The 27,887-nt window shown below is 42.2% G+C and overlaps 3 protein-coding genes across 4 annotated transcripts; 2 read left to right on the forward strand and 1 right to left on the reverse strand.

The window, feature by feature from the left end:
- The first annotated feature begins 3,504 nt into the window (after positions 1-3,504).
- LOC108135296 lies at positions 3,505-5,051 on the forward strand. Its single transcript, XM_017255980.2, has one exon. It carries the CDS (start codon positions 3,595-3,597, stop codon positions 4,828-4,830), a length of 1,236 nt encoding a protein of 411 aa, XP_017111469.1. The 5' UTR covers positions 3,505-3,594; the 3' UTR covers positions 4,831-5,051.
- A 933-nt stretch (positions 5,052-5,984) lies between these two features.
- On the forward strand, positions 5,985-14,531 carry LOC108135233 (HEAT repeat-containing protein 1 homolog). The gene is made up of 4 exons (XM_017255892.1): positions 5,985-7,248; positions 7,972-8,234; positions 8,292-12,020; positions 13,295-14,531. Exons 1-4 carry the CDS (start codon positions 6,080-6,082, stop codon positions 14,440-14,442), a joined length of 6,309 nt encoding a protein of 2,102 aa, XP_017111381.1. The 5' UTR covers positions 5,985-6,079; the 3' UTR covers positions 14,443-14,531.
- A 1,085-nt stretch (positions 14,532-15,616) lies between these two features.
- On the reverse strand, positions 15,617-27,814 carry LOC108135274 (sodium/hydrogen exchanger 9B1). Of its 2 annotated transcripts, none has more exons than XM_017255954.2 (6): positions 27,599-27,814; positions 21,230-21,538; positions 20,927-21,035; positions 18,719-18,973; positions 17,922-18,094; positions 15,617-17,012 (listed from the first exon to the last, which is right to left on the reverse strand). In XM_017255954.2, exons 2-6 carry the CDS (start codon positions 21,524-21,526, stop codon positions 15,732-15,734), a joined length of 2,115 nt encoding a protein of 704 aa, XP_017111443.1. In that variant the 5' UTR covers positions 21,527-21,538; positions 27,599-27,814; the 3' UTR covers positions 15,617-15,731. The 2 variants fall into 2 exon arrangements, with proteins under 2 accessions (XP_017111443.1, XP_017111442.1); XM_017255953.2 differs by lacking the exon at positions 27,599-27,814 and adding an exon at positions 21,617-21,714.
- Positions 27,815-27,887: the final 73 nt, after the last annotated feature.

The following is a 27,887-nucleotide window of genomic DNA, read 5'->3' on the forward strand; positions in this document are numbered from 1 at the left end:
AGCAGTTGGAGTACTTTTTTTTTAACCTCGTGAGCCAGCCAACAGTCTCGTTATTTCTAAATATTTTTGTAAAAACAATAAAAAAAAATAATTTTTGTTAATTTCTTATATAAAAGTACAACATCTCATGTCCTGTGAGAAATTCTTGTCGATCGGGTTAAAACTCTCTGAGATACCGATTATCTCGTTATCGTTGTCAAGGCAGGTCAGAGGTATGTAAAAAACTTTAGACGCGTTTTTTTAAAAACTTCGTTTTTCAAGTCAGTGCGTAACGTTACTATGCATAGGTCCTTGACACAGTAAACACTTGCAGATGAACAAAAGTTTTTATTTGAAAAATTTGTTTTAAATATTTTTACAGGCTACAATGGGCTGATTTATTATTTAAAAATGATATTTTAGACTTTAAAACCTTGTCAAAAATTCAAAATTGCATATTTTTTAATTTAATTTAGTTAATCCGCACAATAAAATCAAATAATAAGTGAATCAAGATGCCACATTTTCGAAAAGACTCCGGTATTATATTGTATATTGATATTAAAAAAAAAAACTAGGGTTCTCTTGCAATATAGGCATTTACCTTGTAAAAACTTGAATATGTATGTTCACACAGAAATTAGAAAAAAAATCTCAAAAATTAGTTTTTTTCAGCCTTGGAAACCATCTTTCCCCCTCAAGTAGCTTTTTCGTAGCATGGATTGACAGTGATAGAAAAATACAAAAAACATTTCTGATTCAGCTGTAATTATCTTTAAAGAACTCTTAATAGTATGAGCATTTATTCCCAAAAATAGGATGACGTATGTTCATACCTAAGAGCAATCAAATTTTCAAAATTGCACAGGCAAATTCAAACACCATAGTTCGACAATGACTAAGTCATTAGTTAACAACCCTCCCATCTTAAAGCAGGCGAAGAACCCACGACATCAGGGCCTGAACCAATGAACAGCAAATTAATCCCAAAGCCACAGCGACAATTAATATGCTACCAAAACCCACGCCCACGAGAGGCGGAGAGCGAAAAAGAGATTAGGAAAGCCAAATGACTTTAAATTAAGCCGATGTGCGTCCGTCGATTTAATTAAAATCAAAACAAAATCTTTGCCTACCGCCACGCCCTTTGTGCCTCCCCCTGTGCCAACAAATTGACAAATAATAAAACCATAAATAATGCAAAACAATAAATGAGCAAATATTCATAAATTATTAACGCAGGAGCTGCTGGCTGACAAAAGGCAGCACAAGCAGCCAAAATATTTTGCCAAAGCATTTAAAAGGACAATGAGGCACGAACCAGATGACAGAATCCGGGGAAGAATAGCAAATCCCCGCAGCAAATAATTGAGCCTCATAAAGGAAATATCATTCATTGATTTTCCCCGGCAACCACAACAGACTCTCGACCTCTCACTTTCCCCCAGCAAGTGGATGAAGTCGTCTGGCGTTTGGAAATGATGATGGGAATGGGAATGTGAATGGGAATGGGAATGGGGTGGCGAACGGTGGATAGGTGGTGGTTCATGGGGCTCCAGTCAGCAGACAATATGGACAGCTAACGAAACTATCCACAGGGCGGTAAAGCAAGACCTTCACATGAATCTCAAATCTATGCCCCGTCATGATTTGCACAAAAAACTTGAGCCGGCAAATTTGTCAGCGGCAGAAAGGACACAGAACTACGAAGGGAAAAGGACAAGGATAAGCTAAGGACGAGTCAGGGAAAACAAATGATAAATTATTGAGGGATTTCTGTTAATTTAATGACCCTGATGATGTCCAAGGCCAGAGTATCTAGACTGCCCATGTCTGATTGGGCCAAAGCCGAAAATTATATTTCTATAGAGTTTGTGCATCGTGCTAGAAATTATTTGGAAATAATATAAATTCGTTGAAATGTTGTGGTCTTATAATAGTAATTGGCATGTCAAATATTTCTAAAAAATGTTCTTTTCACTTTAAATCATTTACGACTTAGACGTCGTTCTTATTTTGCCATCAAGTCAAAATTTTAATGTGAATTTAAAATAGATTTTATATTAAATTATGAATGTGTTACGAGCTTACTCGCAATATAATACAATATATTATAATTTAATATAATATTATATCATATAAAATAATAGATTTAAATAGAACTACTTTAATGTATAAAAATAAACTCTTTCTCAATTGTGTTTTTTCTTATTTATTAATTATAGATTATGGTGTGAATAAATGATTTATCATATGTTAGAAACAGGTTTAACAGCCTTAAACTATATTATTTTTTGGTTAAGCATCAAGGCCATAATAACTGGGCACAGATTTATTAAAAAAAAGGTTATTCTAGTTTTAGTCAAAAATTTGCAAAGCAGTAAATCAGACATTTCCGACCTGTAAGGTATATATATGTTTAACAGCATCACTAGTTTAATTGATATATACATATATCAATATAAAATTTCAAATTTAATTTTTAAATATTAAAATCATCATATTAAGTACAATGCATATTGAATTACAGTATAGAAAAATAAAAGATGTTAGATATTGTGCAAAACGTTGTATTATAAATGGGTCCTATTTAGTAACATGCATTAACAATATATTTAATATGGTTTAAATTACAAATATTTAAGATATTAAAATCTATTCAGAAAATAGTCATTTAAAATAAATATAATAATTTCATATTTCACATGACTAAAAAACGCAATCAAAACGACAAATGTTTTAATTAACATTAATTATTAAAATTAGTTGCATCGAAAAAAAAAAACCAAATCCTTCGTTCCATAAATTCATACTGTCATTCATATTTAAATTTGATCAAAATCGTATCAATACGTTTCGATTTGGAAACAGTTTTGCCAGATTCGCTTTTCCTGTCAAATCAGTTTTTTAAAGACAAAAGGTAGTTTGGGAAGAAGCGCGAATGGGAATGAGGAGCGCCATGCTAAATGAACCAAAGGGCAAAACCTCCCACTGGATTCAATCAATTTAATTTTGGAATTACCATCTAGACTTTTTTAATGTTAGTATTATGTCTGGAACACACATGCAAGATATAATCCAAGCAATGTGAGCTCTTCGTTGAATTTTAAAAATCCAGACAGTTTTACACAAATTCTGAACTACCCAACGCCGCTACCCGTAAATAATGTTTTGTTTAAATGTAATTATGTATAAAGGCGCTACTCAGACTTTCACCGTTATTCAGCTTTATCGCCAAGGGTGTTATTAATTTTCACTTGAAATATTATTGAAATATTTTTAACTATTTAAAACCTTAAAATTAAAATAGAAAACCTCCGGGAAAAAAGGAAGTCGCTTTGAATACGAATCAGTAATGTCCATCATCCGTAAATTAGCGAATACTTCAACCAGCGCCGCCACCCTTCAATTTAGCAAGTTCTCACTCCTGACCAATGTTGCCACCTTTTTCGATTGCGCACCAAGCAGTAACAATCGACGACAAAAGTTCTGATGCCCTGTCAAACATCGATGACAGCGATTTTGGCATCGATGTTCTCCCACCCCTAGCACTAAACGAAAAACAAGCAACCGATGCCGAAAGCATAACAATTCGAATACTCTAAAATCGCCAAGATGAGCGCCTACTACCGGCGAGCGGCGCTGCGCAACAAGAGCCCCAGTCGGGGATCTCTCGACGCGGAGATGAACGAGTCTGGATACACATCCTTCCGGGCGCCTCATAATTCCACTGCGGAGACGCCATTTTTGTTGGAGGACACGGAGGGCGAGAACTGTCGCAATGCGTCGAACACCTCGACGTTGATCCGGGGACTGTCCTCACCAGGTGGCCACCAGGAGCAGGACCTGCACTGGGGCAAGCTGTATCCCAGGTCCCAGCCGTCGAATCAGCGCTCCGTGGAGGAGGAGCCCTTTTCCATGACGCCCCGTCTGCTGGAGGTACACAGTCTGCCAAAGCGGCGCAAAAAGCATTTCCAGCCACCGCACAGCAGTCCCAAGAAGTCCAAGAAGCTGCTCTTTCCGCAGCTGGAACAACCGCCGGCCAAGAACCGATTTTACGGCGGCGTGGAGCAGTTGGACATCGTGGCCAAGCTGGCACAGAAACAACCTGCCCTGGAGTGCATACTGCGCCATGTTAGCGCCCACACGCTGGACGTGATGACACAGGTGTCGCTGGCTTGGAGGCAGGCCGTCTATCGCAGCCAGCGGGACTTTGAGCGCCTGCAAAACCACCGGCTCAAGCTGAGCCTGACCAAAGAGAATCCAAACGTGCCCAAGCGGCGCAGCCATGTGCCCAAGGCAAACCAAACAGTGCCATTGCAGACCTCGAACCACAGCAGTCTAGCCAACAGTGCCGCCTCTCTAATGGACTCCGGGAACTCAAGCTTCCATCTGATGGAGGCGGATGCCGGAAGGGTTCTGCGCGAGCAGACGCAGCGCGTCAAGTGCCCGCGATGCGGACGTGGTAGTCGGGTCTTCATCAGCGAGGTGGCCAAGAGTGGCGACTCGGCGCTGTCCCAAACGCTTCCCATTGGACGCCACAACAGCACATTCCTCAGCGCCGGTGTGCCACCTTTGAAGCGCTTCTTGTCCCTGGACCTCGACGAGATCAATACCCCACCGCAAGCACCGGCTTACAACTTCGCCGAATGCACCAGTGTCGTTTGCCAGTTCCGGTTCTGCATTAACTGCCTCTGCAAGTCGCATCCCGGCGAGCGCTGCCTGGTCACCGAACTGGACACGCCCTCCAAGCTAATGATGCCACGAGAGCGGCTCACGCCGCCGCAACGTGCCCAGAACCGCGATCCCAAGATAAGAAGGAAGAACTCGCTCAAGCGGCTCTGCTTTTAGTTTAAGCATAGGCTTTTAATTGCGTTTAGTATTCGATTTGTCCAAATCTCATTAATTCCGTATTATGTTCACTGCACAATGTTCCATTTTGTCATCACCATACATTCTCATAATTGTTTTTAAATCGTACACTGTAAGGTTTTCCGGAAATCTATACCTCTGCGAGATTAAGTATTTTTATCATATTCGAAATATAAACATTTTTATAATAAGAGCTTTAACGACAAGAGTTTTACTTTTTCAAATACTTTTTATCTTTCTATGAATTTAACAGTAAACTGTCAATATTTTTAGAAGTTAAAACTGTTTTTAAACTAGGAAACCTATAGAATGTTTTGATTTAAAAAAATTTAAGTTTAAAAAACAAGTGAGAAAAAAATATTTCTTATTTTATAAAAAATCTTAAAAATCTTTCTTTACGGATATATGCGGAAAAGATAAGCATAATTGACTGCAACTTACAGATTAGCTTTTCCACCGGAAATTGACGATATAATGACGTTTCTTTTATATTTTTTCTAGTATAAAGTGGGCATAAAAATTGGATTATTTAGCCGCTACATAGAGAAGATCTTATTGACCTAAACATAATTTAAATATAAAAAAGTTTAATCAGCTGAACATTAATGTTTAAGGTATTTTTAGATATCCAAAAAGTTAAACCTTTTTTCTAGTAACTAATAACTATTCGATTTAGAAAATTTTCAATTGATACGATTTGTGGGCTTGGCCAAATTTTGAAATAAAACTGCGCTGCGTAGGCATAACGAAAAACTGCATGTTAATTTCCCAAATTTGGGATCTCGGCGTTCTTTCGGTTCGATTTTAATGAAATTTAAACCGTAATTCTGAAATATTTTTGATGTTTTCCGTTAGCTGCAAGGGTATATGAACTTCGGTTTGCTTCGTTTCTTGTTTTTTAATTAGTTTCTAATTTGGTACGCTGCTTTGGAATTGTTTAGTTACAAGTCTGATGGTATTGTGCATCTTTCGACCGATTACGAAAGTATTTTTGCTCGGATCAGATTTTAAATATTTAAACAAGTTTCAAACCACGGTGTGTGAATACGCTAATTCATAGATGGGCTATACACCTTTTGTAGTTGGGCTGTTTTAGTGTATTTCGGAATGACCCTTTGGTCACACTGAAGCAAACACGTGTGGAGTGCGGTCGCCGCACATTTGTATTGTTTTTCGTTAAAACTGTGAATTTACTTAAAATAAAGAAAAAGGAAAGCGCAATACCAAGATGAGTACCGCGTTGGCCCAACAGCTGCAGAAATTGGCGGCTCCGCAGTCGTCCATCACGCTAGCGGATGCCCGGAGTCGCGCTTCCGTGCTCTTCAATCCCAAGGAGGCAGCCACCAAGGACCGGCGCACCATCTACGATATCGGGCTAGTGGGGCTGCAGGAGCTGACCGACTTCAACCCGGCCTTCAAGGAGTTCCAGTTGACGCTGTTCGACGAGGCCACCCTGACGCTGGAGCGATCCGTGGAGCTGCCGGAGGTGAACAAGCTGCTCGACGCGGCCATTGGCAAGTTCCTGCGCCTGCTGTCCCCGTATCTCCTGCTGCGCCCCGCCCACATGGCCTTCGAGTGGCTGCTGCGCCGGTTCCAGGTGCACGAGTTCAACCGCAACGAGGTGATGGCCCTGATCCTGCCCTACCACGAGACCATGATCTTCGTCCAGATCCTGCAGACCATGCGACTGCGTCCGGCAGATGCCGACTGGTTCTGGCTGCGCCCACTGCAGCGCCCTGGCGTCCCGCTGGCCAAGACGGCCATCGTCAACAGGGCCGCCAGCAACCCCGCCTTTCTGGGCTTCATCTGCCAGAGCACCCAGAAGGCGGTCAAGGAACTGGGTCCGCGTGCCCACCAACTGCAGGCCCAGATCAACTTCTACGCCACCGTCGTCGTGGGCGCCCTGCAGACGGCGAGGCCGCTGCAGGACTGGCACATCACCAGCATCCTGGAGTCGCTGCTCCGCGGCCTGGTGTCGGACACCATCGATTTCATGGCCGCCGCCTATGTGATCGTCGCCCAGCTGGTTTCCCGCACCAAGCTGAAGAGCAAGGTGTGCAACGCCCTGCTGGAGCGCGTGGCCAACTGTCCGTTCGAGCGTCTGCACAGCGAGTCCTTGCTGCTGCTCGTCTGCATCTATGGCAAGCAGCAGGCCGCTCTGCCGCACTTCAAGCACGAGACCGTCCTCAATCTGGTCGGCCAGAAGTGGCTTATTGCGGCGCTGGCTTCCCTGGCCAAGGGCAACATCGCCATCCAGTCCATCTGCATGCCACTCATGACGGGCGCCGTGGCTGCCATTCGGGAGGAGGACGTCGCCTCCAGCTCGTGCAAATTGTTTTTGGACAACCTGATCTCGGATGTGCCAATGGCCAAGCCGACTGCCCAGCAAATGATCAAGTGAGTACTTTATGATTCCATTTTGGTGTTCAAAGTTTTGTAAAGAAACAATTTTATTATATATTTTTTTAAGAAAGCAATAATAATATAGCTTTGTTGTTACTGTTTAATGGCTTTATTGGCAAAACCAGTACTTTATTTTATATCACTGCTCAGCTTAAAACTCACATTAATCTTTGATTTGTTTTATACCCATACGTTAGCTCGAAAATTTTTTGACAAGTGTTAAAAAAAAAGTTAAAAACATCATCCAAAAGGAAGTTGTGTTGGTTATGTTGCAACCAAAGCTTTGCCATAAATATATACCAAAAATGTTGAGCCCTTTTGGTATAATTCATTTATACCAATTTTTTCAACAACATAACTTAGAAAAGTCATTGTTTATCCCTTTTTCTTTTTGCGAAATCATATATAAACAAGTAAATAAATACAGATTTTAGAAAAGTATATTAAATAAATTTTACTTAAGCTTAGATCTATATAATCTATATTTATATTTTTGAGTTTTATTTTCATTTTTAATAAATGTTTTTTCTGAATTTACTTCATTTTTTAACAAATATTTATTCAAAACTAAATAAAAAATACATTTTGTGTTATTTAATTTAAAATGTATGATTGCGGTCTCTGCAAAAATGAATAGATACGTAAAACAGCGAATAAAATGGTCGATATTATAAATTCTTTTCTGTTGTAACTAACTTATTCTTGTTTTAATTTCAGTTGTTTTCTGGATACTTTTGTGGAGACCGAGAACGAAGTACCTGAGCCAATGGACACAACCACAGACGACAACGACGATACCATCGTTATTGATTCGGATGATGAGGCAGAGGTGGAAAAGACCAGTTTTCAGACCTGGTATAGCACTTACCTGGAAAAGCTGGAGAGGCGTTATCCGGAAGCCTTCGACATGAGCGTTAAGGAGGCCTTGAGGGCCAAATCCACCACAAGCAATCGTCAAAAGGCCTTGAAATTGGCCCTAGGTAAACGAATTAGATAAAAGCTTTCAAGGATTGTTGTTTAACCTATGCTTCCCCTAGGTTTCCGTCTCAACACCTCGGATGAAAAGGCGAAGCACGCCTACGAAAGGCTCTACCACTACAGCGCAGATTGGCGACTGGGCGCTGTTCAGCAGCTGCTCCAAAACCTCAAGTTGGAAAAGAAGCGGGAGCGAAGCGTGAAGTTGCTGCAGGAGTGTCTGCCCGATAGGATCAACGATGACAGTGGTGCTGTGGTGTCGGCTGTCCTCTCGCTGTCCACCGAGGAGCTGGCCGAGATGTTGGGTCCTCTTGCCTTGGCCCAAACCCTGTGCCGCCTGCTAAGTCGCGCTCAGACCAAAAAGGAGCTCGAGTGGAATTCCGTGGTTCCGCTGGCCGTTCGTCACTTAACCTCGACCCCAGTGAGCGACGCGTATGACAAGAATCTAGTGCTATTGGCGCTGATGCCGCTGCTCTTCCCCAGCGAAGCGCTGGCGGAGCACGAGCACGAGGCTCTGCTGATTCTGCTCGGCAGTGACTTTGCTGGCAAAGTTCCCTTCCTGGCCGAACTGAAAGTGAGCAGCGATTTCGACGCTTTCAAGGCTAACGAGCATCGTCAGCACTTCCTGGACGTAATCGCGAGCAGCAGTGAGGAGCTGATCAGTCAGGAGAGGGCGCTGCTGCAGAGCGTTCAGGATCACGGCGGTGAGGCCTACATACAGGAAGCCTCCCAGCTGACACACCTGCTGTTGCTGTTGACCGCCTACGCGAAGCGGGAGTTGCGGCCGGATGAGAGCCTGCACATGCTGGAGAAAATAGAGCTTTACAGTCGGCGAGTTCAGTTCCGTGTGGTCAGGGGCAAGCCGAGTTCGCAAACTTTTGTCCCTCTCCAACTGTATGTAGACTTCCTCTTGACTTTGGTCAAGAACACGAAGTGGACGTCTCTGGCTGCAACGCCCTGGAATCAGTTGACAGATGAACTTCGTCTATGCCTGCGTCTGCTGGAGATACTGTGCGCCCAATTCTTCTCGGATCGGGCAGATCTGCCAGAGCGTCAGGAATGGACTCGAGCCCTGCAGCAGAGCCTGCGGCTGATTCTGCCCGAGGCGCAGGACAGACTGGAGCTGCTGACCAACTTCTACGTCTTCGAGAGCCTGCCGGAAATGTGGCCACGCGACTCGGACTATGCTGTGTTCCGCTTGCATGGCTTTCTGCTGCTGGAGGCGGTGCTCTCCAACCCGAAGTCCCAGCTGAACTGCAGCCTGGTTCACGTGCTGCGTGTGGCCAACGCCTGTAGATCGCCACTGCAAACCCTGCGAGTGCAGGCCATCAACGCGCTGCAGTTGATGGGCAGTCGCAAACTGGTGTCCCATGTGGAGCAGCTGGTGCATTCGCTGCTGCAGCGCAAGAGCGAGTTGAGCATGGATCACGAGCAGTACGCCCTGATACTGTACACCATTCTGGAGCCCGAGAAGGCCACCGTCAAGGAGAAGATGGTGCTGTCCAAGCTGAGAAGGTCTATCCTAGCATTGGTCTGCGATCTCAGCCAGCCAGCCATTTGCACAGCAGCTCTGCTGGCGACCCTCAAGCATGTGAACGATGAGCACTTCCTGACGGAACTGTTGCCACTGGGACTCGACTCCCTCACGAAGATCACTGCGGGCGATGGTAGCCAGCACTTGAAACAGCTGCCCTGGCCGCACAGCGAAATCTACAAGTCGGTGGTGGAAAAGTTCGAGGGACGTGTGGGCCTGAACGTTCTGCTCCGCAAGGATCTGGCTTGGAAGCTGTTCGAGGAGAGTTTCGCCCAGCACGACGCCTACGTCCAGCTGGAGCAAAAGCTCCAGCCCCTGCCCTGCATCCTGCTGAACAGTCTCACCCCGGAGACCTACGACCAAATGCAGGCCAAGCACAAGGTGGCGCTGATCAAGCTGATCGTGTCGGCGGCCACTAATTCGGACAACGACAGCATCTTCCTGGCCAGTCACCGACTGCTAAAGCGTTGCCGTCTGGAATGCCAGCCCCTGGTGCCGATGCTGGCCGAGATGGCCAGCACTGTGGTGCAGAAGCAGCGTCCACAGACTGCCGCCTCCAAGCGACGCACGGCAGCGGCCACCCAACTGGACCTGACCAGCGCCTCCTGGAAGCAGGGCATGACTCTGCTCGAGCTGATGGAGCACAAGAAGCAGCTGGTTGGAGCAGAGCTGCTGATTCCGAAGCTCTTCGAACTGCTGCAATCGTGCCTGACGCTGGAGGAGCACAGTGCCGCCGAGTATCCCAAGCAGCTGATCCTGGCCAACCTGCTGCACTGCTGCCAAACGGCCCAGGCGGCTGGCGTGCAGCTGGTCAAGGCACTGCCCGAGTCCAGCTTCCGCATCGAACTGGTGGTGCAGTGCCTGCGGAATACGCGCAATCCGCAGACCCAGCAGCACGCCCTGCTCTTCCTGACCCACTGTGCCGGCCTGTATCCGCAGCAGGTGCTGCTCAAGATCGTCGAGATCTTCACGTTTGTGGGCTCCACGGTGGCGCGACACGACGACGCCTTCAGCCTGCACATTATCCACAATGTGGTGGAGTCGATCATTCCCATTCTGTTGCTGAAGACCGGACACCGGGAGCTGGTTATACCCGTGCTCAAGGTGTTTGCCGACATCTGCGCCGACGTGCCGGTGCACAGGCGTTTGCCGCTCTACGCCACCCTCTTCCGCGTCCTCGAGCCCAAGGAGCACCTCTGGCAGTTCCTCTGCATTGTGTTCGAGTCGCAAGTGCTCCTGGAGCAAGGCCCCCAAAAGGTATCCTCAGACAAGTCGCGTCTGGACTTTGCCCGCGAACTAACACTGATGTTCGAGGACCCAGCGGTGGGCCTGCAGACGTGCATCCGGCTGCTGGAGTACCTGGCCACGTTGCCGGCCAACAAGAGCGGTCATTCGGGGGTCGGCACCACCGGCTCGTCGGTGCTGTCAACGGAAAAGCAGCTCTTCGATGTGCGGACCCGAACGTTCAAGCAGCTGCGTCACTACAAGTACCTCATCATGGACTTCTTGTCGGGCATCAGCAGCTGCAACGAGTGGCAGGCCAAGATGAAGCGTCCCGATCCCACTGAACTGCTACCGTACTACCAGGACTTCATCCTGCGGACGCTGGCGTATGTGGGCGTGGTCAATGGAGCATTGGAAGCGGCCAGCGAAACACCCGCTCTGGAGAAGTTCTGGCGGGTGCTGGCCAACCATGCCCACGATGTCCTGGACAACGCCATCGGTCTGTTGGCGCCAGAGCACTTCATCAGCGTGATCACCGAGCTGCTGCAGCACGACCACGTCTATGTGCGCATCAAGGTGCTGGAACTGCTGGTGACCAAGCTGGGTCCCACGTCCGATGACTTCCAGCTGTGCGCCGCCGAACACTTTGGCGTGCTCTTTGCGCCGCTGCAGCAGATTATCAACGACGTCCTGGAAGACGGCCCCAGCAGTGGGCAGCAGGCGAAGCTGCAGCAGACCGCGCTGCAAGCCCTGCAGCTTTTGGCCCACCGCCACGGTCGCGAGTTCGTCGAGGAGTGCCGCTCCCTGCTGGCCACTCTCACCAAGATCACCAAGCGGCGGGCCAGTGTGCCCAAGGCCGTCCTGGGCAACGTGGTGCTCACTCTCGTCGAGATCTGCGCCAGTCTCAAGGCCCACGCCCTCGCCCAACTGCCCAAGTTCGCGCCCCAGCTCACGGAGCTTCTGAAGGAGCAGGTTCACCAGATGGCCACGATCAAGCAGGGACCCGACTACGTCTGCTCCACCCTCGTGACAGGTAAGTCCGACAATCCCCACTTGGAATTGCATTCTGTTACTAATGTTTATTTATTTAATTGCTTAATTATTATGAAACCATTAAGTTATTTATTCATTTGACATATTAGCACTACGAATAAAACATTTAATTTAATGTGCTAATCACGAAAAATTCAAATATAATATAAAGTTAAAAAAAAGAATAAAAAGAACTAAATAGGAAACAAAATAGGAAAGAAAATAGGACGTAGTTAAAAATTTTAAGAGGACTTAACTGATAGGGGTACTTAAATTAAATTTATTTAAATCTCATAATCCCCACTTGGAACTATCCTGTTACTGATATTTATTTAAATGCTTAATTATTGTGGAACCAGTAAGTTATTTATTCATTTGACATACTAGCAGAACGAGTAAAACTTATTATTTAATATGCTAATTAGAAAAATTCAAATATAATATCATAAAAATTAATATAAAAGAATAAAATAACTAAATAGGAAACAAATAGTTAACAATTTTAAGGGACTTAACAATCTGTTGATAGGGGTACTTAAATTAAATTTTCTCATTATTATTGTGTCCTATTCGATTAAACGATTGCGTGTCATAAATTAAAAAGCTCTTCTGTGACCTCTGCATATAATACTAATATTTCGTTCGTCTAGAAGTGATAAAAGATAGTTTTTTGCAAAGGTAGTCAGGTTCTTTAGTGTTAGTTATTATAATAATTATTGTATGACAAGTTTTGTAACTTATAAGTTATTACATGTATAAAACTTTATTTTTCTGATAGACAAGGTGTTAACGTCAACTAAATTTACTATTAGGTTGATGATTTTAATAACAAGTAAATAAGTTTTAATTTATTTTTATTTACGACTTACTTTATTCGAATTTATTGCTAGGTTAATTAAGTTAAAATATTTTTGAACGTTAGAGTTTTTAAAAAATGTTTAGTATTTATATATGTATTTTAAAAAAGAAAGACTTTAGTTTTAACTGGTTTTTAATCGCTTTAACAAAATAAGGAAGTAGGTTTCATTGTTAAAGAATAAGTGGTGATCAGAGCTGACAACTTTGTCCTTAAGGTTCTTTAGTAATAATAATTTTTTAATGTTAACGACATTAGGTCATTATTAAATAGCACTTCTGCGTGCACAATAATGTTTTTCATTTATGGCCATATTATTGGGACCTACTATAGCTGCCAGCATCACAATTTCCAAATATTTCGATGTCAAAAACAATAAAGAGGTTATATTATCTAATTATTAATTAATTATCTTTCAGCTTTGCACAAGCTGTTCAAGGCATTGCCGCTCTTCCTGGGACCCTACTTGGTGGACATCATCGCGGGCCTGGCGCGCCTCTCAGTGCAGTTGGACCATCCGCTGCTGCTGCAGGACAAGCGCGCCCAGGCTCTGAAGCTTCGACTTGCGGACGTTTGGACTGCGGTGGCTCAGGGCGTGGAGGTGCGCATCCTTGTGCCCAGCTGCGCCAAGGGCTTTTCCTGCCTGCTGGAGCAGCAAGCCTACGACGAGCTGGGTCATCTGATGCAGCACCTCCTGCTGCAGAGCATCCGGCACAACACAGCGGCGCAACTGCAACCGGTGCAGGATTCTCTAAGCGAGCTGTTTCTCCAGGCGCTGGACTTCCGGCTACTCGTGCGTGGACGCGGCCTGCAAAGGCAACTGGTTTCGGACGTGGAAGCGGCTGTGGCCGAGACCTTCGTGACCTGGATCCTAAAGCTGTCCGAGACGAGCTTTCGACCCATGTACGCCAGGGTCCACAAGTGGGCGTTGGAGAGCAGCTCCAGGGAGACGCGCCTTACCTACTTCCTGCTGACCAACCGGATCGCCGAGGCCCTCAAGTCGCTGTTTGTACTCTTTGCCAGCGAATTTGTCGAAGACTCCTCCCGATTGCTGGCGGAGCACAACTCCCTCCATCCGGAGTTTGAAGCCGGCGAGCCGGAAGATGATGTAGAGCTGTTGACGGCTATATTGAACACCCTGCATCACGTTTTCATGTACTGCAGCGAGGACTTCATCAACGAGCATCGCTTCAACGCACTGATGCCGCCGCTGGTCAACCAGTTGGAGAACGACCTCGTCCTCGGAAGTGAACCTCTGCAGCAGGTGCTCAGCAACAGCATTGCCCAGCTGGCGGTGGCCACCAACGATGTGATGTGGAAGCAGCTGAACAGCCAAGTGCTCCTGAAGACCCGCACCCCCAATCCGGAAGTGAGGATTCTGGCCTTCAGCACCTGCGTGGCCATCGCCCGCAAGCTGGGCGAGAGTTACGCCCCTCTGCTGCCGGAGACTGTTCCCTTCATCGCCGAACTGCTGGAGGACGAGCACCAGCGCGTGGAGAAGAGCACACGCAGCGCGGTGCAGGAGCTGGAGACTATTCTGGGTGAGCCGGTGCAAAAGTACCTTTAAGTAGGCAAAAGCGAACATTTCTGTAACTGAAATGGTAATTACATACTCCCATGTGGACATAAAATAATGTTTTTCAATAAAAAACAAAATATTAAAAAAACCCATTGTCATTTATTTTTATTTTTAATAAAACATTAAGCTTTCACAGTCTTTAAATTGGATGTATATGTGCGTTTGAACGATTTGTACACTTTATAAATCTCGTGGATCAATCTTTATTTTCTGGGTTTCTAAACTTTGGAAATCCCGTGGCTCGCACCACCCCACATAAATTTCGTTGTTTTTTAAAATATTTACTCACATCACAGTTTCTTGCCTTTTATTTTTGGTTATTTTGCCTTTTATTTTCTATTGCTGCTGAAAAAGTTTAAAAACTCTGAAGATCAATTTAAAATTTAAAATCTTTTACAAAAAGGAAGATTATATTTTAAAACCCGGTGGCAATTTTGCAAATAACGTTTAATTAATTTTTGCTTAACTTTTTCAATACGGATCCGGATTTGTTGGGAAAAAAAATGATAAAATGCTTCTCTTTCGTGGTTCTAGCAAAAAAAAACCTTAAATAAAAGGGTTTTTAAGAAAAAACAAGGCCTCCACCAAGTTCTACCTGGCCGCAAATCGCAGACTTATTATATTTTCATTTGATTTTGGAATTTTGGAAAATTAGTGTGCATCTTGGGCTTAAAATATGAAATTGGAAGTCAGAGACAAAGTTCTATGTTGGGCGACTCTTATTTCAATAAATAAAAAAATAAAATACGAATTCTCAATGTGAACTTAAGGTTATAGTTTGTAAACAAAGTAAATAAACATAAAGTCCAATTGTTGGGAAACGCAAATTCCGTTTCACAATGTGGTGTTAAGTTTTTCTTTCTGATAAATTTTTACAGGGTCTGTTTGTCGCAGGACTCGTTTAGAAATTCGAACTGCCAAGCCTTAAAAAAAAAGAATGCGAAATATTCATTATCCTTTTCTATTTTTAGACCGACAAACTTAATCTATATTATTCTTTCTATTAAGAGTTCACCGTCTTATAACCTCTTAAATGACATTGGGAGTGTAAATGTTTTCGAAAAATAAATTTAACTTAATATCAACTTAACATGACATTGAGAAATGGGCTCCAAATGTAATTGATGCGTTAACCCAATTACACAGATAATGTGAAAAGACATAGTTTTTAAACTTATTTATTTCGGAATGCAGGGTCCGCTTAAGCTAGTGTACAATAAGAAAACAATCAACATTATTCTTGGCCCGACTGGAAGTCGGGCGACGTGGCAACTGGACTATGTGTTGTAGGTGTAGGAAATGGTGGGGATGTGGGCGTTGTTGAGCGTGTTGTCGTGCGTCTCCTTGTCTTCGGGGATCTCGGGATCCTCGCGCTCCTCCTCCTCGTCGATGATGCTGATGTCGCGAATGGACGGCCGGTGGCTGCGCCGCCAGCCGCTTAGGTCCTGCGGCTGCTTGGTCTTGGTCAGCAGCTTGGTTCCCGTCACCGAGATCATGATGGCACCGAGCGGAGCGGTCAGCACGATGCTGAACACGCAGATCGTCTGCACGATGTTCGCCCAGTTCTTTTCCTCCTCCGTGGCGTTCTCGCCCAGATGCTTGAGGGCCACCGGACCGAGGGCCGCCTGCACCGTGGCCTTGGCCATCCATGACAGTCCCACGAAGAACTTCTCCTTGGTGTTGAGCCGGTCGCCGAAGGCAATGCCCGCCGTGGTCAGGATGCGCAGTATGGCGCCGGTGAAGATGCAGCCCGCTCCAATGGACACCGTGTGGGAGTCCAGCTCGCGAATCTTCACCGTGGCACCGGTCAGGCCGAACAGAATCGGCTCAAAGATCATCCAGAAGATCTCGAAGGCGGTGGACACCGGGTTGTCCTCCACATCCCAGCCGTCCTTGCACCAGAACAGGTTCGAAACAAAGGCGGAGAAGACGACGGCCAGCGGTCCGGCGCCCTCGAAGCCCAGCTCCTCGCTGCCATAGATGGCCATCAGGCCGCCGGTGAAGAGCAGCAGCGTCCGCAGCGGCACCACATACGCGTCGCCCTTCTCCGGGAAGATGCGGGCCAGCGAGCCCCAGACGACGCCGAAGCCCAGACCGCCCAGGATACAGACCGGCGCCTGGGCGATCTGGTAGGCCAGTCCCTTGTCCGAGAACATCACCGTGCTGATGATGCCGAAAATGGCCACCGACAGGGCATCGTCCACGCCGGCCACGGCCACCACCAGCGTGGGAATGCCCTTGGCCACGCCGTAGCCTTTGGTGCGCAGCCGGAACAGGCAGGGCACCACCACCGCCGGCGACACGGCCGCAATTATGGAGCCCAGCAGGAACGCCCACATCCAGGGCAGGTCGAGGAGGAAGTGCGACATCACGGCCATCACCGCCGCCTCCACGCACCACGGAATGATGCCCAGCTTCAGGATCGTCTTGTACACCTTTTTGAAGGCCTCCGGCTCCATTTCGAGACCAGCTCGAGTCAGGATTATGGTCAGCGCGAACTTGCGTAGGTGGGCCGTCACCTTGGAGAAGTCGCCATCGATATTCGCCCATCCCACATTCTGGTTAAGTAAACATAATCAAAAGAACTTTTAGTTAAGGGTTAGCGTAAGGGATTTTACTTTCGAAAAGTCTATATTTTTGTACCCTTGCAAAAGGTACTATGTTATAATTTCAATCAGAACTTAGGTACGAATCACTAGGAGAGTCTGTCCGTTCGTCTGTCTGTCCATACGTAAAATATAATTTTTTTGTACATTGAGGGTAGTTTCCAGCCACAAAATTACGACATTTTTAGTAGAAAACAACAGTTTAAGCAGTTTAAGTATGAAAAAAATTAACATTGAACGTTTAGGAGAATTTTTGAATAATTTTTATTTTTTTTAATATTGGATAAATTTAAGTCGACTTGAGTGAGAAGGCATGAAATATTTTTTGTGTACATATTTAAAATCTGCGCCTCGATATCAATAGAACAAGAAAGGAAAAACAATTGGGCAAGGTTATATACCTTGCAGCTATGGAACAAATTAGATATTCTTTAAGAAACAACTATATTTCGATTTAAATGCTTACTTGATTAAAAAATTGAAGCTATGATAATTTTGCTTTATTTATTTTTCCTATTGTCCCTAAGAGAGACATATGATATAGTTGCCCGATTTAAATCAAATTAAATCCGTAGTTCTGATTTATTAATCCATTACCATTTTGAAAAACATGTTTAAAAAAATATTAAGACTCTGAAGTTATTGCTTATTTTGTTTTAACTTTTCCAATTTTTTCTATGGCTTGCTCCGACTTATAAATTACCTGCAATAGAAAAACAACTTTTGTAAAAGTTTCAAGCAGACGGCTTTAGAACTGCGAGAATTGTATGCATACAAACGGGCGGATTAAATTTTTTAAGCAATTGTTGTTACTTGGCTAAAATTTTTATTTAACTAATTTAACACTTAGTTAATTCTCACCTGAAAGAGAATGCCCACCAGGAGCATGCCGATTAGTCGCGGTAACGTGGTCAGCGATATCAAATAGCCACCAAAGTTGGCGGCCACAGTGAGAACGACCAGGCCGAACAGCTGTCCGCCAGGGGCAGCTGAATCACCAATGATCACAAAGGCCGTGATCCAGATAAGCACACCTGTAATTCAGGAATTGGATATTAAAGTTGTAAAACTTCCTCGAGAGTTTTAAAAATTTTAATATTAAAGTGGTTACATTTATTGCCATACAACACAAATAGAATGCGTTAAGTGCATATCAAAATAAATACTGAGTTATAAAAGCAACAACCTTTCCGCCATAAATTTTGTAGGTTGGTCATTCTTTAACATGTTTAAAACACTGAGCGATTTGCTTTATTTTATATAGAAAAGTTGATTAATAATAATTTATGTTTTAATTGGGTCAGAGGTGCCTACTTGACTAAGTTATAAACTTCTAAACAAAGTTCGTACAGTAACCCACAAAGTGCATAACATAAGTTTCATTTGTTTATTTGCAAATAAAACACACGTTAAGCACTTCATGTTTTTCACATTCAAAGTATAAAACAATATTATTGTACTAAAAGTTAAGACTTAAAAAGGTCCCAAAAGTCAAATATTTGAGGTTTTGACCGAGATTTTCTTAAAACGGGAAGGTAATGGAAAGTATTCAGTTTTGGATTAGTAATCCGCAGGTAAAATCCCTTTAGAGTCATTTGAGCTTAGTCGTGGGCATTTTTTTTTTGTCGACCAGTGATATAATTCTATATTTTACTTACCAATCAGAATAATAGAAATTAGTCGGGAGACCGTCCTAAACGTGGGACACAGCGGGTAGGGGAATATCTTTTGCCAGAAGGGCGGCTCCCAGGACGACGAGGGCTCCTCGCCGCGGCACTTGAGGCAGAATGTGTACATCCAGGACTCCTCGACGAAGTTGGCCCCGCCATTGCTGTCGCCACCGGAGGTGTGTCCCGTTTGGTGGCCATTGTACTTTGCATTGAGCACGTCCAGCGCATTCTGTCGATAGTTTTCTGTGAAAGAAGTCGGTGGCAATGTTATGAATGAATGAATCAAACTATTCACCTCAATGCGCAAGCACTTGGCTCTCAGTTCACCAGACCACTAGAAAATTATCTCGTCAGCCATCATGGATCTCTAATTAGGTGATAAGTATGGGCCTAATATCGAAGGGGAATGCTTGCTGGCGCTCTCGTCAAAGACAAGACCTACGCAGTAAAATTGGGCATTGGCAAGCCCACTTCCCCCAGTGCGCTAATTGGTTATGTCAACTGGAAAATGAAATAGACGTAGCACCGTAGCACCGTAGCACCGTAGCCCCTGACCAAATAGTCAGTTGAACTTGAGATATTTGCATTTTTCAACTGGTTAATTCACACTGCAATCTGAATGAGACCGTAACAATGGGGTGCTGGCTAATGGGAAACTTCCTATCACAATTTAGAAAACCTTGCGTACTATACTCAAGATAGGTTGAAATCTGGGACAATCGAGCAGTATAAAACGTAAGCTACCTTCAAGATGTTACAATTGTTTTAAAGTATATTTTAATGTACACAACTCAGGTGGGATTTCTTAAAATCTGTTGATAATGTTATAGATTATAATCTGTCACCAGAAGATTTGGCTTTCTTAATTCGGTTTTATTTTTACAATGAAAGGTATCGTTGTAATTCAGGTAACAAATTTATTTTAAGCAATTCCGATCACAATTTAATTTAATTATTATTATTATTATTATATTCTAACGCTACAAGTTAAGGCTTAGTTTTATTACGTTAGTCACTAAAGATTTCAATCAGCATTAAAATAATAATTATTTTCATAAAATATCTAAAACGCTACAACCTGCCCTCAAAAATTGAATTTTGCACGTTTTCAAAAGAATTTTATACATTTTTGCGGCGCCTGTGATAGAGTCTGAAAAAACGTGTCCGTTGCGGTACTAGACAACTGCACGCGTGAGAAGTGAGGCGTTGACAATGTACGCCGCAGAATAAATAACAAATATTTCTGGCATAGCCAAAAGTAACGCAGAAATAATTATTACCGATTGTGTTCTCCACAGATCGCGTTAGAACCCCTTATTTTATGGAAATTTTAAAATCAAACAAAAACACCTCTTAACGAGATAAAACAAGTCGTGACGATCGCACCTTCAATATATAAAATATATCAAAATTAACAAGCATTCGACTTAATAAAAACACTTTATAAATGTTTGCATTCGGACCGCTTTATCCAGGTATTTTGCCTACACAGGCATTTTTTATCTCAGCGTATTTATCTCAGTGTATTTTATAAATGTGGTTTATGTTATACACAAAAAGTTGAGTAATCTCAAGGGTTTTAAAAGTAAAAAAAAAATCGACTCTAACAATTATTAAAAATTTGCAAAAAAAATTAAAACAAAATAAAAAATAAATAATTTTTAAACTATTTTATTTAGTTTATTATTGTTAATTCTTCATGACTATCATTTGACAATATTCTTAGCGATTTCACGCTTATAAAGGTAGTTTTTCAAAATGTCATAGAAAAAAAATTTTTTTTATCGACTTGCCCATTACAAATTATTCCATAATTCTAAGACAAGTCCTTAAAATTTGTTGAAATTGAGCAACAACGTAGAAAACTTTTGTATTTTTTATATATACAAAAAAAAAGTACTTTTGAACGGAGCATCGGATCCAAGCAAATTCGGTGTCATTCGACGCGTATTTTAAGAAAAGTGTTGTATTTTACCAATTCAAGCTCTGGAACTCCACTTAAAATTTTTTTTTACTTTTAGTATGTAATTTTCACCGCATTTTCTTTTTCATTTAGCAATACCGTACAGCAGATTTTCAATTCTGCTGCTGTATAATAGTAGTCTCCTATGCACACGCTCTTGGTGCGCATCGTCACTACCTGTACTGTCGACCATAGTGACGAAAGAAACTCTTTTTAGTGTGGATACCACTTACCATGGCTGTGGGTGGAGGCCCGATCACTGTCGTTGTCGTGGGGCGCCGTATCCTTGAGGATGCTCTTCCTGCGCGCAGGTCCTATATCCGTGTGCGAGTGTGTGGAGGTCTGCGATGGGATTTTCGGAATAGAGGGTATTTTAGGTGAATGCCAAACCGTGTTATCGCCAACACAAGTGCGAAGCGTTTGCTCATATATATTTTCATTAGGAGATTATATGGCCAGTACACGGAAAATCCGATTTTACGATTGCCGATTTATCGCAATCGCCAGCGACTAATGAATTGCTCCGCCCCACTCACCTGTGAAATTTTACGCCTCGGGTTTTGCTCATAGGCGGGATTATCGTAGCCAGCTCCGAGCCCGCCTGTGCCGCCGATCGCCGGCGGATCGGAAATAATGCTGACCCGTCGCTTCGGCTGGCTCTCGATGACTATGGTGCTCTTGTGGTTGCCACTGCCGTTCGAATGGGGCATGGGTACATCGCTGGCCACTGTGGTCGGGGTGGGAGCGATCAGGGTCGTCGGGGTGGTTATGGTCGCTGGGGAACCTCCCAAGGTGGAGTCCTCGCGAGCTCCTGGCTCTCCCGTGGCCGTCATCGTCTTGTGGCTCTGGCGAAACGTAGTTTATGATCAGTTATCTCCATTCGACGGATGGTTTTATGGCCCATTAATGGCCGTTAAGCTTACACTAAACATCGGACGGCGATGCGAATCGGAAGTATACAAATATTTATGAGCGATACGGGAGTTTTACAACTATCTCGTTCGACGTTTAGCGATGAAATAAATTCATTACCACGCGGTGGCAATCCACCAACTGCAGGTGCACACACACACATACACACAAACACACACACACACCTGCTAAGGTACACTGGGCGAAATAGCGAGGCGCTAATTAAAAAGCCAAACAGTTATTTATCAAGTCAATCGGTATATATGCATATAGTCACTTAAAAAGTGGCTGTGACAGTTAATTATTTTTTTCGAAAAAAAAAAAACAAATTTCTCATCTTTCTATATATAAATAATTACCAAATACTTTGACTAGCTGTATTTGATTACATAAACAAATAATGCGTTAAATATAATGTATTAAAATTTTTATTTTTCTATTCATTTTAGACATGGTTACATATGTATAAGTATACATACATAAACTTCTAGTTTAGAGAGGGTGCCTTTGTAATTCACATAGCCGCTTTGATTATACATATGCAAACTTATATTTTTAAAACCACAAATTTTCTTTACCTTTGTTAATAAGTGAATGAATGAATTGAAGCTGGAGTGATTTTAGGGTTCTTAAAATCATACAAAACAATTTTATCTTTGTTAGTTAATTTTCTGACATTTTTTAAAGCAAAATCTTAAATTAAGAATATTTGCAAAAAGTAAAAAAGTAAGTAAATAAGCATTATAATAAGACAACATTTCTAAACAATTTTTTTTCCAGTGTATTTGGGAAGTTGTGAAAACGTAAAGGGTTACGTACATATCAAATAAATATTGTAAAAACTTCTAAAAACCTCAATAAAAATTAACAGCTATTAGCTTTAATTATATCACCCGGACCGAAAGAGACACCTGATATGCGCTCTGTGATATACATAGATATGTACACAAACCTCTTCCTATGAATATGTAAAAAACGGGTCGGTTCTCGCTTTGATGACCAAGAAGTTTTTTAGCGTTTAATTGTGACGCGTTTTATCTAAATAAATTCACGTGAGCTCGGTTTAACTTCTGTCTCTTTTTCGCCCCTTTTTGTTTTTTACCGGCGCGTCGAGACGTCTCGAAATAATGAGGCTGAATTGATTATTTTATACATTTGCGGATTATTTGTTTTTCGGGGCTTTCCGTTGTTTTTGCTATTTTTTGTTTCTGCGGCGAGGAGAACAAAATGTGACATCAAGTCATGCGGTTCGTTAGCTGAAATCAAACAAAGCCACAGGCATGTTGGTTGCCTGGCGAAATGTTGATTTAAAATGTTGCTTTATTCCATTTGCTAATTTCTGGTTCACACAAAAGCTTGCAGCAAATAGCAGGTGACAAAACTGTCTAAAACTGATTTTAAACGATTTAACAATTTGTCAGGGACCAAAAGAAGTCAAGAATCCACGCTATTTAAGTGCGCTGATCTTATTCATAGCAATTACTTCGTCATTAATCAATTTGCAACATGTTGACTTCATTCACGCTCTGATTAGAGCTCTAAATATAGACATAAATGGGAAGAAATAGGGAAGGCAGCAGCCGATATCAGGAAGGTTGGCGACTGAAAATGTCTATTTGCAATCACAACTGCATAATTGGCCAGCCACGCTCAATGTTTTCAATTTTCACCTCTAATTAGCGCCGTTTCAACAAAAGCCTGCTATTGATATGGGCAATTTGCTGTGAATAAATTGTTTTAAACAATATTTATGCTTGGACAGTCACCCCAGGACCCATCAAAATCTTAATCTGGGGCGATGCCTGAAAACCACTTTTTTTTTTTTTGGGGCTCGTGGCTCTAATTGACGCGTGTCTGGTCTCATACAGACCCGAGTTGACAAACTTTTCGACACATCATCATCATTATCATTATCATCATCATCGGAATATCAGTGTCACGTGCTATCATGCGAACAAATGGCGAACAAAGCGTCTTAATTAGCATTCGTGTGTCATCCGTTCGGGTTTTAGGCCTTACAAGCCAATATATCTGTCTATATAGCCGTAAGTGTGCACCAATAAACTAGGGAACACATATATTTACCCTTCTACAGGTCATCTATAGGTTGAATGTCTCTAGGGAGTCCTTTGCTTTACAACTAACTGATGGATTAAAATTTAGATTGGTTTTACTACCTTATAATATGCCAAAATACAATAAATATATCATATTAAATTGATGCGAAAAATTGTTGGCTTCCAAAATAAATAAAGTTAAGATCAATTTTGACAGTATATAAATATTAACTTATTTCACTGTAAGTAAAATGAAATTTCAATTATATTGATATTAACTTATTTAATTAAGTTCTACCGGATCTAATCATTTTCGTAATCATTTAAAACTGCCATCGATTTGTATATTTCATGTTATTATTTTTTTTTAATAAATGCTTTAACATACGAATGTTTTGGTTTTAAAGTTTGGCCTTTCGCTAAACCCTTGCTAACAACTTTTGCATTGAGAGTTACTTTCATCAGATTTGCCGCTTTTTGACCTTGCCGGACATTGCCCCTTCCCCTTACCAAGTCCCAGCCCAAACCCTCCTGCACCCACACCAAAAAGCATTTTGCATTGCCATCGAATGAACAACAACGGGGAATGATTCTACGTGACATGTTTGCCTGATCGAATTGGCCAAGGCATAAGCAAATTCGATGTAGTTAGTTGGCTTGGCTCAGTTGGCTCAGTGGGCTGGAGCGGTCAGTTGGAGAGCCGGAGAACTGGCCAGGGCGCGGATTACTAAGCACGAACACTGGCAAGCCGTTTTGGCCCAAAAGGTTTTCCTCGAACGTCTCGAGCTCCATTGTGCAATGGTCACAGCCAAATGAGGGCCAAAAGCATTTACATTTTACACAGATTTCGAAATTACGTAGGTACTCGAGGGGCGGGCTTAGTTGGCCAAGTTGGAAGGTGGCTTAGTATCAGCTACCGGTGACGCGATTCATTCTCAAACCTGGTCAGACCCCAAACGCATTTGTGTTCTTCGATTTGGCTCTGTTGTTGCTCTTTCGCTATTTTATTAATCTAATCGATTTTTCGGAATGAGCATTGTCTACAAAACTGCTCAATGATAGATAATCAGAAGAGATAATAAGTTTCGCATTCTTACACAATTAATCCCCTAAGCACTTCAGTGGAGGAAGCGTGTAATTTTGAGAACAATTCACTTGAACTACGAGGCATTCAAATGGAGGAAAAATCCGTATTTCTACGGATTGTTATCACGCAGAGTCACATGTGGGCGATCGTCAGATATGATGATATTGGGCACTTGGCTAATCTCCTTGGGATTTTCCGGTTACGATTAGCCATTGTTAATTAACTGCAATAGGCTAAATGGAACAAACACTTGTTGCCATCGATCAATAAAACCCGAAATTTTACTTAACAAAAGTTTAAAATATCCAATCTTAAAAATAACTTGTAGGGATTAATTGTCTTTAGCTGATGTCTTTATATAATTTAGCAGCTTTATATAATAAATTTAAATTTTTTTGAAGTGTCGTTCGTAGGTTTTTTTAAGAAAAGGATGAGATTGTACCTTTCACCATTGTTTTTCCCAGTACAACAAGTTTTCCTTTTACTCAAAGGATACCTTTTAATGTGTGTAACATTTATATCAATCGTGCGGCTATATTTATTAGTTAATGGACGGCAGTGAAATATGCAATATAAGTAAAAATTCAAATTAAATCGTGAGTGTTAGCTTTTTAAATAAAGTCATTATATAAAACTAGTGATTTTTAAAAGTATATATGTTTTTGAAAAACTTAAAGTTTGTGGCTAGATGATCTCTTAAAATCAAAGTTTTTATAAATATAGGAATATTGGTATGTGTTATTCTTCCTGATCACACCAATCATCGCAGTTCAAACTCTTAATTGGGTATCAATAAAACAGAGTTTATTACCACGGATGGGTACAACTGTAAAACTTAAGAATGACGTCAAGGAAGTCGTTCTCCAACTCTCAGTTTCCTTTCAATTGATCAATTAAACTGCCTTTTGTATAGACAGGCACCAAATACGATGTTATTCCACGAGAAGGTTATAGAGAATTCTTTAGAGCACTTTAGAAGTTATCAAGTGCTAGATGGCATCAGTGGAATCTTTTATTGCAGCCGGATTTCGTTGGAGCCATTCGGGGCCAAGCCTTCATAGAGTTATCTTAGGTTGTATATTTGCATTAATTTATGGCAAATATAAAAGACTTTTCAATGATTGATCGTTGCATGTAGAAAATCCGTATAATATTATATGTTCGCGGCTTATCTGACAAACGCAGCCGATAGGAAAGGGCGCTATACGAAAAAAGATTTAGCCATAAAGATGAAATCGAGCTAAAAGGAAAATAAAAATCCACCAAGCTCTTGAGTGAGTCGACCATAAAAATCGAATGGCTATCGTTCGGTGGGCCGATAAGGGAAGGTGAAGGGGTGGGGACTACTCCTTATCGGATCGCCGGATGAGTTAATTGGCTTGTATTGCCCTACTACCCCAACTACCGTGCGGCAAAGTGTGAATTGTGATTGATTCCGAATGCTAAATAAGCAGCCGGATCGGGTCCCCTTTAAAATGGCTTCACGATTGCAATCGGATCGCGAAATATGTGTGATTACTCCACTTACGAGTGTTTCATTAACAGACCCACACCACTCGAATATCAATCAGCCATGAATGTTATTCCTATATGATCGGTTTCGGTTTCATTTTTGATTTCCCCTGCCTTTTATTTGGGATTTCGGCTCAGGTTGTTTATCTCCCTCAATTGCGGGAATTGTTTATTAAAACATTATCAATATCTGTAATCCGCATTCGGTTCCACTTCACTCTGTTCTACACTCGTTTTGTCTGGCTTTGGCCTTTGTCATTAGTCGCGTTGACAACTGCTAATTGTGGTAAGTGTTTATTGGCCCAATTTTCGAGGCATAAGATAAGATTCGGTCTGGGTTTCTCTTTTAATTATGCATGTATTTCCATTACATCTAGTAAGGCCGCCTTATCACAGGTCGCTTTGTGAGACTTCCTCTGTTTATCTAAGCCGCACAAATTGTGGGCTTTAATGATGAGTATTTTGGAGATCTGAACGGACCTTTCCTATATAAAATACTTTATGACACCGTAAAAGTGATTTTTTGGCAAGCGGCTCAGTTTGATCGGGATCGGAAATAAATGTTGTTTTTTAATTAACATATTTGTTCTTTATAAAAGTATAAGAATAATTTTAACTATACAAAGAAACTAACGTTTATAGATTAAACGTAAAACTAATGTAATCAATTTTTAAATAACATAAATAAATTTAAAATAAATAAACAAATTTTATGTGTGCGATTAGTTTTGCTATTTTATAGATCTTTGGATTTTTTAAATTTTCAAACAATTGTTAACACTTTTTTTACTTTCGTTCCATATTCTACTATGGAACATTCATTGGCTTATACATTTCGAACTAAATAAATTTTCTAATTATGATATGCGTACTACGCATATTGATTCCATTCTCATACAAATTATTACGTTTTGGAACTGCTTATATTAACGGCTTAACCCGCTTGGCATGTTCGAAAAATATGATTTTAAATTATGATACAATTGGTAGCACTGCAATTGATTTTCCTCATGCAATAAAATATTATAATGCATTCATTTCAAGTTCATTAAGAAAGCGTTCACATTCGTTCACATTAATTTCGGCCAATATGCAAACGAGTGGCAAAAAGTAAATAATGTGAAATATATGGAACAAATTAATACCAGCTCAAAGTCGAAGACGAGCGTTTTAATCATAAGCGACTGTAATTTGCGTTTGCATTTGTAGCTTTTTTTGCAACTGATATCAAAAAACACGTACTGCCAAAATGTGAAATATCTAAAGTATTTATTTTATTACAGCCACTGAACTTGAGTGGGGGAGTAAGTTCAAACGGCGGGGGAGGGGGGACCTACTTTGTATTCACACGGCGGGCAGGAAATTAGACAACTTGCGTTGATGCCTCAAATCTGTTTGCACTTTTCGTTGTTCACTTTTCCCGGCAGAGTGGGAGTTGTCAATTAATTAAGACTCAGAAGTCGTTCTGTGGAAACTTTTCATTTCATATTCGCACTGCGCGATCCACGGTAACGAAAACTGAGGCGAAGACGATCCGCAACCTGCTTAAACACACGACTAAATCGCTGCAAATTCCTGCAAGCGTTTTATAGGCACACACACGTCCGTCTGCAAACACAATCGAAA

The sequence above is a fragment of the Drosophila elegans genome, unplaced genomic scaffold (genome assembly GCF_018152505.1).
Source record: "Drosophila elegans isolate 14027-0461.03 unplaced genomic scaffold, ASM1815250v1 contig_397, whole genome shotgun sequence".
Taxonomy (NCBI): Eukaryota; Metazoa; Arthropoda; class Insecta; order Diptera; family Drosophilidae; genus Drosophila; species Drosophila elegans.

What these genes read in the sequence shown, in the direction of transcription:
- LOC108135233 (XM_017255892.1), top strand. Translation starts at nt 6,080, where the DNA reads ATGAGTACCGCGTTGGCCCAACAGCTGCAGAAATTGGCGGCTCCGCAG. An exon ending in GGCCTTGAAATTGGCCCTAG is followed by an intron (nt 8,235 to 8,291) that starts GTAAACGAATTA and finishes TGCTTCCCCTAG; the next exon opens with GTTTCCGTCTCAACACCTCG. An exon ending in CTGCTCCACCCTCGTGACAG is followed by an intron (nt 12,021 to 13,294) that starts GTAAGTCCGACA and finishes ATTATCTTTCAG; the next exon opens with CTTTGCACAAGCTGTTCAAG.
- LOC108135296 (XM_017255980.2), top strand. Translation starts at nt 3,595, where the DNA reads ATGAGCGCCTACTACCGGCGAGCGGCGCTGCGCAACAAGAGCCCCAGT.
- LOC108135274 (XM_017255953.2), bottom strand. An exon ending in CGAGGCGTAAAATTTCACAG is followed by an intron (nt 21,036 to 21,229) that starts GTGAGTGGGGCG and finishes ATCCCATCGCAG; the next exon opens with ACCTCCACACACTCGCACAC. An exon ending in GGCCTCCACCCACAGCCATG is followed by an intron (nt 18,974 to 20,926) that starts GTAAGTGGTATC and finishes CTTCTTTCACAG; the next exon opens with AAAACTATCGACAGAATGCG.